The 11,744-nt window shown below is 58.2% G+C and overlaps 2 protein-coding genes across 4 annotated transcripts in view; both read left to right on the top strand.

Annotated features, from left to right (window-relative positions):
* The window catches only part of CCDC151 (coiled-coil domain containing 151), a 16,594-nt gene extending 9,313 nt beyond the window's left edge, over positions 1–7,281 (top strand). For 2 of the 3 annotated variants that reach the window (XM_011971370.1, XM_011971369.1), the window contains exons 4-13: positions 1,730–1,897; positions 1,986–2,087; positions 2,199–2,324; positions 2,498–2,620; positions 3,858–4,010; positions 5,016–5,176; positions 5,250–5,406; positions 6,046–6,201; positions 6,667–6,751; positions 6,941–7,281. In XM_011971370.1, the coding sequence (XP_011826760.1) occupies positions 1,730–1,897; positions 1,986–2,087; positions 2,199–2,324; positions 2,498–2,620; positions 3,858–4,010; positions 5,016–5,176; positions 5,250–5,406; positions 6,046–6,201; positions 6,667–6,751; positions 6,941–7,053 (1,344 nt within the window). In that variant the 3' untranslated portion in view covers positions 7,054–7,281. The remainder of the gene's footprint in view (positions 1–1,729; positions 1,898–1,985; positions 2,088–2,198; positions 2,325–2,497; positions 2,621–3,857; positions 4,011–5,015; positions 5,177–5,249; positions 5,407–6,045; positions 6,202–6,666; positions 6,752–6,940) is intronic. The other variant, XM_011971371.1, reaches the window with a different exon arrangement.
* A 1,233-nt stretch (positions 7,282–8,514) lies between these two features.
* RGL3 (ral guanine nucleotide dissociation stimulator-like 3) overlaps positions 8,515–11,744 on the top strand; it is a 32,588-nt gene continuing 29,358 nt past the window's right edge. Inside the window, exons 1-4 of the mRNA XM_011971374.1 lie at positions 8,515–8,610; positions 9,072–9,185; positions 11,052–11,275; positions 11,444–11,552. Coding sequence (XP_011826764.1) covers positions 8,578–8,610; positions 9,072–9,185; positions 11,052–11,275; positions 11,444–11,552 — 480 coding nt within the window. The 5' untranslated portion in view covers positions 8,515–8,577. The remainder of the gene's footprint in view (positions 8,611–9,071; positions 9,186–11,051; positions 11,276–11,443; positions 11,553–11,744) is intronic.

Below are 11,744 nucleotides of genomic sequence, written 5' to 3'. Positions count from 1 at the left end.
GCCATTCTCCTGCCTCAGCCTCCCAAGTAGCTGGGACTACAGGCGCCGCCACCTCGCCCGGTTAGATTTTTGTATTTTTTAGTAGAGACGGGGTTTCACTGTGTCAGTCAGGATGGTCTTGATCTCCTGACCTCGTGATCCGCCCGTCTCGGCCTCCCAAAGTGCTGGGATTACAGGCTTGAGCCACCGCGCCCGGCCTCAAAAAATAATTTTAAAAATTAAAAGGCTGGGCATGGTGGCTCACGCCTGTAATCCCAGCACTTTGGGAGGCCGAAGTGGGTGGACCACTTGAGCTCAGAAGTTCATGACCAGTCTGGGCAACATGATGAAACCCTGTCTCTACCGAAACTACAAAAACGTAGCCAGGCGTTGTGGCATGTGTCTGTGGTCCCAGCTACTGAGGATGCTGAGGAAGAAGGATCACTTTAGCTCAAGGGGCAGAGGTTGCAGTGAGCCAAGATCGAGTCACTGCACTCCAGCCTGAGTGACAGGGTAAGACCCCATCTCAAAAAACAAAACAAAATAAAACTGGGCTGGGTACAGTGGCTCATGCGTGTAGTCTCAGCACTTTGGGAGGCCCAGGAAGGAGGATGGTTTGGGCCCAGGAATTCGACACCAGCCTGGGCAACATAGCGAGACCCTGCCTGTATAAATTTTCTTGTTTGTTTTTTGGGATTTTTTGAGACGGAGTCTCGCTCTGTCGCCCAGGCTGGAGTGCAGTGGTGCGATCTCGGCTCACTGCAAGCTCCGCCTCCCAGGTTCTCGCCATTCTCGTGCCTCAGCCTCCCAAGTAGCTGGGACTACAGGTGCCCGCCACCATGCCTGGCTAATTTTTTGTATTTTTAGTAGAGATCGGGTTTCACCATGTTAGCCAGGATGGTCTCAATCTCCTGACCTCATGATCTGCCTGCCTTGACCTCCCAAGGTCCTGGGATTACAGGTGTTAGCCACTGCGCCTAGCCTAAACAATTTTTTTAAAAGAAAAAAATGGCCAGAAGTCAGCCGGGTGAGGTGGCTTATGTCTGTAATCCCAGCACTTTGGGAGGCCGAGGCAGGTGGATCACCTGAAGTCAGGCATTCGAGACCAGCCTGGCCAACATGGTGAAACCCTGTCTCTACCCAAAATACAAAAATTAGCCGGGTGTGGTGGCACATGCCTGTAATCCCAGCTACTTGGGAGGCTGAGACAGGAGAATTGCTTCAACCTGGGAGACGGAGGTTGCAGTGAGCTGAGATCGTGCCAGTACACTTCAGCCTGGGCAACAGAGCGAAACTTCTTTTCAAAACAAAACAAAAGAAAACAAAAATTAGCCAGGTGTGCTGGTGGGAGCCTGTAATCTCAGCTACTTGGGAGGCTGAGGCAGGAGAATGGCGTGAACCCAGGAGGAGGAGGTTGCAGTGTGCCGAGATTACCCCACAGTACTCCAGCCTGGGCGACAGAGCAAGACTTCATCAAAAAGAAAAGAAAAGAGAAAGAAAAAAATTTTTGTTTTAAATTTGTAGAACCCTGAGCCGGTGTAAGATCACCAAGGTGGTGGATATAGACAGAGAGAAGACCTTGGTGCTCTCTCTCCAAAAACAGCACAGAAGGGGTGGCCAGGGAGGTGGGTAGAAAACGGGAGAGGGGAGTCCTGGAAGCCACAATATGGGAGAAGGAAGGGAAGAAGGGCTAGGTGTGTGTCGGGGTAGGGTGTTCAGGCCCCTGCTTTCGCTCCCCTCCTTGCAGCAGGCCCTGGAGCACCTAGACCACCGGCTGAGGGAGAAGGTGAAGCAGCAGAACGCCCTGCGCTACCAGGTGGTGTTGCGGAAGAGGCGGCTGGAGGAGCTCCAGCTGCAGCACAGCCTGCGCCTTCTGGAGATGGCGGAGGCGCAAGACAGCCACACGGAGGTGGCCAAGGTAGGGGCGGGTGAGGCCTGCCGGGCAGAGGGTCGTGTGGGAGGGACTGAGTGCGGAGGGCCCTCAGCCCAGCCCTGCTGCTCTCCAGACCATGCGGAACCTGGAGAACCGCCTGGAGAAGGCCCGGATGAAGGCGCAGGAGGCCGAGCACATTACCAGCGTGTACCTGCAGCTCAAGGCCTATCTAATGGTAGGGACTAGGAGGGCTCGGGTGAGATGGCAAGCAGGGAGGGCGGGCTTAGCCAGGGACAACAGTCACAGGCCTGCCCCATCTTCCCAACCCCTCCCCACCACGCTCCAGGACGAGAGTCTTAACTTGGAGAACCGGCTGGACTCCATGGAGGCTGAGGTGGTGAGGACCAAACATGAACTGGAAGCACTGCACTTGGTGAACCAAGAGGCCCTCAATGCTCGGGACATTGCCAAGGTGCCACCCCTCTTGCTCTCGGCCATCCTGCCCAGCTGCTGCGGTCTCCCAGCTTGAGAATCTGACCTCAGCTGTCCCTGAGCTTCCCCAACGCCCCCGCCCCCATCTATCTCCCAGCACCCTGCGGCGGGCAGCGATAGGTGCCAGCTGGTGCTCCCCTGCCTGCCCTCCAGAACCAGCTGCAGTACCTGGAGGAGACCTTGGTTCGAGAGCGCAAGAAGCGAGAACGCTACATAAGTGAGTGCAAGAAGCGTGGCGAGGAGAAGAAACTGGAGAACGAGCGCATGAAGCGCAAGGTGGGCGCACGCACCCAGGGGTGCGCGCCTGTGACTCCAGCCCTGCCCGGCACAAACCAGTCATGCCCTGGCTCTACCTCATCCTAGGCCTTCTCCCGCTTCCTAAGTTTCTCCTAACTCCGCCCCCTCTCTGACTTCACCCCCACTTAGTGCAAAGACTCCTCCCACATCTCTGACCCCGCCTCTCCTCCCCTCCCCTCCTACGCGACAGCACCATTTTGGCTCAGACATGGCCTCCAGCCTTCCCCTTGCTCAGTGACTCCTACCCATCCTTTCCCAACTGACTAGACTGCCTGTCCTAAATCTGACCCTGCTTCTAACCCAACCCTTGCTTAAGTCTCCGCCCCCTCACTCTTGGCCCCGCCCCTGCACCTGCCCTGAGGCTGCCACTCATCCAGCCCTCACCAAGGTTTTTTTTTTTTTTTGAGACGGAGTCTCGCTCGCTCTGTCTCCCAGGCTGGAGTGCGGTGGCGCGATGTCGGCTCACTGCAAGCTCCGTTTCCCGGGTTCACGCCGTTCTCCTGCCTCAGCCTTCCCAGCAGCTGGGACTACAGGCGCCCGCCACCACGCCAGGCTAATTTTTTTTGTATTTTTAGTAGAGACGGGGTTTCACCGTGTTAGCCAGGATGATCTCGATTTCCTGACCTTGTGATCCGCCCGCCTCGGCCTCTTAAAGTGCTGGGATTACAGGCGTGAGCCACCGCGCCCGGCCAAGGGTTTTTTGTATTTTTTTTTTTTTTTTTGGTAGTTTTTTCTGTGTGTGTGTGTGCGTATATATATATATTTTTAGACAGGGTCTCACTCTGTCGCTCAGACTAATTATAGCTTACTGCAGCCTTGACCTCCTGGGCTCAAGCGATCCTCTCACCTCGGCCTCCCAAGTAGCTGGGACCACAGGCGCCCTACCACGCCCTGCTAATTTTTGCATTTTTTGTAGAGATGGGGTTTCGCCATGTTGCCCCAGCTGGTCGCGAACCCCTGGGCTCAAACGATCCTCCGGCCTCAGCCTCCTAAAGTACTGGAATGAAAGGCGTGAATCACAGCCACCACCACCGCGCTCGACCTTGTCCCACTTTCTGCCCGGTTGCCTTTATCTGGCCCCAAGCTTTTGTGCTCTCCCTTCTCTCCAGTTTGAGCTCTGTTCCCTCCTGGGCCCCAGTCTGGATCCCTGTCCCCGGCCTCCACCCTAAGCGCTGTCCACGGGCTGACCCTGGCTCTGACCTCAACCCACGAGCAGACGCACCGCGAGCACCTACTGCTACAGTCTGAGGACACCATCCAGGACAGCCTGCATGCCGAGGAGGAGGAGCTGCGGCAGCGCGGGAGCATGTACCAGATGGAAGTGATCTTTGGCAAGGTCAAGGACGCCACTGGCACTGCCAAGATGCACGTGAGTTCTGCCCGCAGCCCTCCCCGCCCTGCCCCGTCCACCCCAGACGGGCCCCAGGGGTGCCCAGGCTGGTGAAACCGGCATACCCTGCCTCCCCTCTCTGCCAGGTCAGTTCTTCAGCTCACAAACCTACTCCTTTCTTGAAAAACATCCCTTCCCCCTCCAGCTACCGTTCAGTTTTCCTGCTGCCCTTCACAGCAAAACCCCCAGGAGCTGTCCACACTCGCTGTCATTTCTACACTCGCCTTCCGTTCTCTCTTGAACCGTGCTAATTCCTTTGCCGTGCCAGCTCTAGGAGAACTGAGAGTTTCCTCTCTTGTTCTGTCTCCAGTGTCTGTAACATGGTCTGTGACCCAGTAGACCGCTCAGATCCTGGCAAGTGGGGTCCCTGCACCGGGTCCCTCACTTTACAGCATCTTCTTTGCATTATTCTAAGACCAATGTGTCCCCTTTGGGTCCTGGTTCCCGCCAGTGAACACTGGACCCCAACCCTGTTTCTCCCCTCTGGGTGCCTGCCAACCTGCTGCTCCCCCCATGGGGCCGACCCCTGAGGAGTTCCGGGACTCCCACCTATTGGAGGACACCTATGGGGTCATCTGGGGCACTGAGGCGCAGCCCCTTTCCAGATGTGGGCCTTGTGAGCAGATGGCTCCGAAGAAGGGAGGTATTTCCTGTGGGATCAGGCGAGATTCGCGGCCAGAAATTGATGGCACGTTGATTTTTGGAAAGAAGCTATGCTCGCCTGTCCAGCTGTCCCCGAATTTGAGCTGACTCAAATTCCTTATATAGGCTAGAAAGGGCCCCGCAAAAATGATATATCCAGGGCTGCTCATCCTTGAAGCCACCCTGAGTCCAACGCACAGTGTCCCCATACATTGCTGTGCAAAAGACGCCAGCTCAGGCCACCTGTCCTGCGTGCGATGGGACGCAGGGTGGGGGAGAGGAGGTGGAGCGCCCCTGCGCCTCTCTAGGCCCTGGCTCTGACTGGGGCTGGGTGGCCCACAGTCGTTGGTGCGGCGGTTCGTGGCCCAGGGCGACACCTTCGCGCAGTTGGAGACGCTCAAGAGCGAGAACGAGCAGACGTTGGTGAGGCTGAAGCAGGAGAAGCAACAACTTCAGCGGGAGCTGGAAGACCTCAAGTACTCAGGGGAGGCCACGCTGGTGAGGTGAGGCGCCAGGGCCCTGGGGAGGGCGGCGGGGCGGGCTGAGCCCCCGGGGTGACCTCCCGGCTCCCTCCAGCCAGCAGAAACTGCAAGCCGAGGCGCAGGAGCGTCTCAAGAAGGAGGAGCAGCGGCACGCCGAGGCCCAGGACCAGCTGGAGCGCGCCTTGCGGGCGATGCAAGTGGCCAAGGACAGCCTGGAGCACCTGGCCAGCAAGCTGGTCCACATCACTGTGGTAGGCCCCGCCCGGGGGAAGCCCCACCAGGCCCTTACGGGACCAAAGAGGCGCAGCCACAAAGCGGGGGTTCCTGCCACACCCGCTTGCCCTGGAGAACATGGCCTGCCACATCCTCTGTCCCGAACGTCAGAGGCCCCGCCCACAGGGGAAGCCCCACCCCGGGGAAGCCCCACCCCATTCCCCGCCCCACCTCCCTGGGGAAGCTCTCACTCCCCAAGGAAGCCCAAGACTTCAGTCCCCTCTCAAGCTCCGCCTCCAAGGGAAAGAAGTCCCACCCTGTCCCAGAAAACCTCGGAGACCTATCTGCAATTCTGGAGCAACCCGAGACAGACGCCCTATCCTGCCCGCAGCAGAGGCCCATTTCTTCAGGAGGCCATCCCACAATGGTCTCCCTGGAATCCTTACTGTTCCCAAGAGGCCTCCCCGAAACCTTTTCATATAGAGCTAGAGTTCAGAGACTCCCCCATCGCAGACCCGGCCTTGATCTAAGTCCCCGCCCACAATGGCTAGGATGGCCCCCTGTAGGTGGGCCCTTAGCTCCTAGGCCCAACTCCCGAGAGAAAAGCCCCGCCCCTGGGTGGCGCCTTCCAATAGGCCCCACCCCTCTCGGCTGACCCGGCTCTACCTTGGCCACAGGAGGACGGCCGCTTCGTGGGGAAGGAGCTGGATCCCCAGGCAGATAACTATCTGCCAAGCCTGCTGGGCCTCGTGGAGGAAAAGCTGCTGAAATTGCAGGCGCAGCTCGGGAGCCACGACGTGCAGGAGATGCTGCGCCACATCGCTGACCGCGAGGTGCCCTGCAGCCCTGGGGCAGAGCTCCAGAGCTCTAGTAGTGGGGCTGGGTCGGAAAATCAGGGAACTGGGGGCCACTTCGAGAGACCAGAGTGCAGGCTGATCAGCCAGGAAGGGGTCTCGGGGACACAACGGGTGAGGTTTGAGGAGCTAGGGGTGAGCCCGAGCCACGAGGGAAGAAACCAGACGAGGTGCGGGCGGATCCCGGGAGGCTAGAGGACGCGGCTGGGGGATCGGGATGGGGAGAGGCCTATAGCAGGGCCCCAGAGACCAGGGGCGGACCTGAGTGATGAGGAGGCGAAGCTGGGTATCAAGGTGCCTGCTGAAGGAAGGATGGAAGTGGGCAATGGTCTCCAGTTGGAACCAGGGCATATCTCCGAATGGGGTAGGGAGGAGGGGGAATGTGATTTCTCGGTGGCCCCTGGTCCCTCCCACCTTCCTCTCTCACTTCCCATCCCCGCTTAGTTCCTCGCCAGCTTAGAGGGAAGGCTGCCCGAATACAACACCCGCATCACGCTGCCCCTTGCCACTCCCAAGGACAAGTTTTTTGGTCAGTATGGGTGGGGGGATGAAGGGGTGCGGTTAGGGCCCCAAGCTGGGGAACAGGAGGTTGTCCCATACCTTGCTCAAGGCCAAGGTGGGGGTGGAGTGGGGTGGTAAAGGGAAGGGGTACCAGGGATGGGGACCTGGATCCCTCATCGCTCCCTGCTCATCCCCCCACACCGCCCCCCCGCCGTAGATGAAGAGAGTGAGGAGGAGGACAACCAGGTAGTGACCCGCGCATCGCTAAAGATCCGTTCCCAGAAATTAATCGAAAGCTACAAGAAGCACCGTCGCTCTCCGAGGTCCTAGAGTCGCCCTGACACCCCCCTGGCGGCCCCCATCGGTGCCCCCGATCCCTCCGGGTCTAGCGCAGGCCCCACGGGGCCCCTTCAAGGGCTGAACGCGGCCCGGACAGGGAGCGGAGGCGGCCAGCGGCGCCCGGAGGGGAGGAAGGGGCCGGGCCAGACGTTCCCACAGTAAATCTCCCCAGCCAGGTCTGCCCCGGCCTCAGAGTTGCGCAATAAAGGTTACTGACCACGCCCCTGGCATTCATCTCTTTTTGACCCTGCACCACCCAAGAGATGGCTGTCCCTGAAAACCCAGGGCCACAGACTCTGCCTCCTCCAACCTGGGTCATGATGACTCCCATCAGCTGGTGACGCAGATGGAGCTTAAAAATGGGAGATGGCCGGATGTAGTGGTTTTACGCCTGTAATCCCAGTATTTAAGGAGGCTGAGTTGGGAGGATCACTTGAGTCCAGGAACTTCAGGCTGCAGTGAGCTATGATCATGCTACTGCACTCCAGCCTGGGCCACAGAACCAGACCCTGTCTCAATAAATAAGATAAGAGCCGGGTGCAGTGGCCCATACCTGTATTCCCAGCACTTTGGGAGGCTGAGCTGGGTGTATCCATTGAGCCCAAGGGTTCCAGAATAGCCTGGGCAACATGGTGAAAACCAGTTCTTACCAAAAAAAAAAAAAAAAAAAAAGCTGAGCAACTGAGCATGGTGGCACGTGCCTGTAGTCCCAGCTACTTGGGAGACTGAGGCAGGAGAATAGATTGAACACAGGAGGCAGAGATTGCAGTGAGCCAAGATCAAGCCACTGCACTCCAGCCTCAGCACCAGGAGTGAGACCCTGTCTCTAAAAAATAATAAGGCTGGGCACCATGGTTCATGCCTGTAATCCCAGCATTTTGGAAGGCTGAAGCGGGTGAATTTCTTGAGGCCAGGATTTTGAGACCAGCCTGGCAAGCATGGCAAAACCCCGTCTCTACAAAATATACAAAAATTAGCCAGGCATGGTGGCACACGTCGGTAATCCCAGCTACTTGGGAGGCTGAGGCAAGAGAATCGTTTGAACCTGGGAGACAGAGGTTGCAGTGAGCTGAGATCAAGCCACTGTACTCCAGCCTGGGTGACAGAACGAAACTCCATCCCAAAATAATAACAATAATAGTAAAAAGTGGGCGATGCCCTCACACTTGGTCAAGCTAGCCTCTTCCACTGGAGGACAGAGGACTCTGGTCTGGGGACACTCACCTGCCCCCACACAGGAACTCCCCCACATCTGGGGGTACAAAAAAGATCCCTTGGGGATAGATGTGTCCTTTCTCCTGGGTACAGATAGGCGCCCAGTGGAAGAGCCAGGACCTCTCCTGGGCTCGCGCGGGGTCCAGCTGGAGGCACCCAGAAGCTGGGTCGGGCCTGCCCCGCCCAGCCCCAGCAGCTCGGCCGCCCCGCCCCTCTGGCCCCAGCGCCCGGTCACTGCCCGCCACCCGCCGGCCCTTCCGTTTCACTCAGCGGAGCCACTGAGAGGGACGGGTGCCGGCCATGGAGCGCACAGCAGGCAAAGAGCTGGCCCTGGTAAGGGGACAAGGGATCCCCGGACCCCGCATTCCTGGTGACCCGCAGGTCCAGAAACTCCAAGTGCCCTCCCGTCGGACGCTATTTGCTCCCATCTGAACTTGCCCTGGAGTCCCCTCCTGGGGACTCAGGGCCCTTGACCCAGTGAAGCGACTACTTCCCTCTTAGGGATAGGGGCGCGAGTCTCTGAGAGCAGTCGGCAGAAAGGGCTAGAGACAGGTTCTATGAGGCGGGGCCCTGGGACATCCCCAAATGCTACCACATGTCCTCAGGACCTGGGAGGAGGGGACCCGCGGCTAGGAGGGTACTAGCCTGGGACCCCAGCCCGAGTCTCGCAGCTTCTGGCTGGGAAGGGGCGTGGGGATGGAGCAGCAAGACTCAGCCCGAGTCCAAGCCGCCAAGGAGGCTGAGGCCCCAGGACCTGCGCCCCTTTGGTGCCCTGAGTCCGCCTCTGCGTCTAGGCACCGCTGCAGGACTGGGGGGAAGAGACCGAGGACGGCGCGGTGTACAGTGTCTCCCTGCGGCGACAGCGCAGTCAGCGCTTGAGCCCGGCGGAGGGCACCGGGGGCAGCCAGGTGAGGAGGGGGTTTGGTGGGTGGCGCGGGGCCGGAAGCGACCAGGTGAGGGCGGAGCCGGAGAGCCGAGCACAGGCAGCCAGATGCAGTGGGCGGAAGGAAGGGAGGGGCTCAGAGGCGACCAGGTGAGGCGACCAGGTAGAAAGAGGCCTGGGGGCGGCCAGGTAAGTGGGGGAAGATCCAGGGAATCGGGTGGGGCCAGGTGATGGCCGCGCAGTTCCCGAGAGGAGCCTGGGGACAACTTGGTAAGGACAGAACTGGACAACAGGGTTAGGAAAGGCAGGTTTAGAGGGCCGGGGCTGGAAGGTGGAGAGGGGTTGGTTTAGAAGTGGCTGGGTGAGGGCGGGTGGGGCAGCCAGTGAAGCGCGACAGGAGGGCTGAGGGAAGCCCGGGGTGGACAAGAGTGTATGTGTGGGGGCGGAGGGAGGGAGTAGGGGACAGGGCATGTGAGAGGGAGGGTTTCCAGGGCAGGTTGCAGGAGATATTTGTGGATGGGGAGGAATAGTAACTTCAAGCGGGCAGGGTGTGGGGCACACACCTATAATCCCTGAGCTTTGAGAGACCAAGGCAGGAGGCCAGGAATTCGAGACCAGCCTGGACAACACAGCAAGATTCTGTCTATATAAAAATAAAAATCAAAAAATTAGCTGTGGGTGGTGATGCCCAGCAGTGGCCCCAGCTACTCAGGAGGCTGGGGCAGGAGGAACACTTGAGTCTAGGAGTTGGAGGCTGCAGGGAGCTATGATTGTGCCACTGCACCCCAGCCTGGGCAACAAAACAAGACCCTGTCTCTAAAAAAAACAAACCGAAACAATAACTCCAAGAAGCCGGGAGTCAGAGGAATCACACGCAAGAGTGGTGCTAGGGGCTGGGCGTGGTGGCTCACGCCTGTAATCCCAGCACTTTGGGAGGCCGAGGCGGGTGGATCATGAGGTCAGGAGTTCAAGACCAATCTGGCCAAGATGGTGAAACACCATCTCTACTAAAAATAAAAAAAAATTAGCTGGGCGTGGTGGCGGGTGCCTGTAATCCCAGCTACTTGGGAGGCTGAGGCAGAGAATTGCTTGAACCCAGGAGGCAGAAGTTTCAGTGAGCCAAGATCATGCCACTGCACTCCAGCCTAGGTGACAGCGCGAGATTCTGTCTAAAAAAAAAAAAAATAGTGGTGCTAGGGGCTGGGCACTGTGGTTCACGCCTGTAATCCCAGCCCTTTGGGAGACTTTGAGAGGCCAAGGTGGGCAGATTACTTGAGGTCAGGAGTTCGAGACCAGTCTGACCAACATGGTGAAACCCTGTCTATAAAAATTAGCTGGGCATGGTGGTGTGCACCTGTAGTTTCAGCTACTTGGAGGCTGAGGCAGGAGGATTGCCTGAACCCAGGAGGCGGAAGTTGAAGTGACCCAAGATGGTGCCACTGCACTCCTGCCTGGGTAACAGAGTGAAACTCTGTCTCAAAAAAAAAAAAAAAAAAAAAAGCCAGGCGCGGTGGCTCACACCTGTAATCCCAGCACTTTGGGAGGCTGAGGCAGGCGGATCACAAGGTCAGGAGATCGACACCATCCTGGCTAACACGGTGAAAACCCGTCTCTACTAAAAATACAAAAATTAGCTGGGTGTGGTGGCGGACGCCTGTAGTCTCAGCTGCTGGGGAGCCTGAGGCAGGAGAATGGTGTGAATCCGGGAGGCGGAGCTTGCAGTGAGCTGAGATCACGCCACTGCACTCCAGCCTGGGCGACACAGCGAGACTCCGTTTCAAAAAAAAAAAAAAGAAAAGAAAAAGAGTGGTGATAGTGATTAATGTGATTAGAGAAGGAGTGCTGCGAGGACAACTGCTGCTCTCTCATGGCCGCCTCTCCCCTCCTGCAGGCCCCCAGCCCCATTGCCAACACCTTCCTCCACTATCGAACCAGCAAGGTGAGGGTGCTGAGGGCGGCGCGCCTGGAGCGGCTGGTGGGAGAGTTGGTGTCTGGAGACCGTGAGCAGGACCCCAGCTTTGTGCCCGCCTTCCTGGCCACCTACCGGACCTTTGTACCCACTGCCCACCTGCTGGGCTTTCTGCTGCCACCAATGCCGCCGCCCCCACCTCCTGGGTCAGTAGTGAACCAGAACCTCCATGTTCCCCACCCTAGACCCCCAGTTGGGCACCCCCCTCCACCTCCTCAGGTGTGGAACCAGGAAACACCTCCCAAACCCAGGGCCCTCTTCCTAAGCCCCCTCTAGCTTCCCCCTTCTTCACCTGCTGGGGGACTTCTTCCCAGGGTAGAGATCAAGAAGACAGCGGTACAAGATCTGAGCTTCAACAAGAACCTGAGGTGGGTCCTTCATCTGGATAGGGGAGTGCTGGGAGGGAAATCCCAGAGGTCAAAGGTTAGCAGTTGGCCTGGGGTTTTGAAAATTGCAGATTGGGTAATAAAAGACTGGGAGTCAAGCTGGGCTTGGTGGTTCACTCCTGTAATCCCAGAACTTTGGAAGGCAGAGGCAGGTGGATCACTGGAGGTCAGGAGTTAGAGACCAGCCTGGCGAACATGGCAAAACCCTGTCTCTACTAAAAATACAAAA

The sequence above is a fragment of the Mandrillus leucophaeus genome, unplaced genomic scaffold (assembly GCF_000951045.1).
Source record: "Mandrillus leucophaeus isolate KB7577 unplaced genomic scaffold, Mleu.le_1.0 Scaffold1217, whole genome shotgun sequence".
NCBI lineage: Eukaryota > Metazoa > Chordata > Mammalia > Primates > Cercopithecidae > Mandrillus > Mandrillus leucophaeus.
This window is presented reverse-complemented; position numbering and strand designations above follow the sequence as displayed.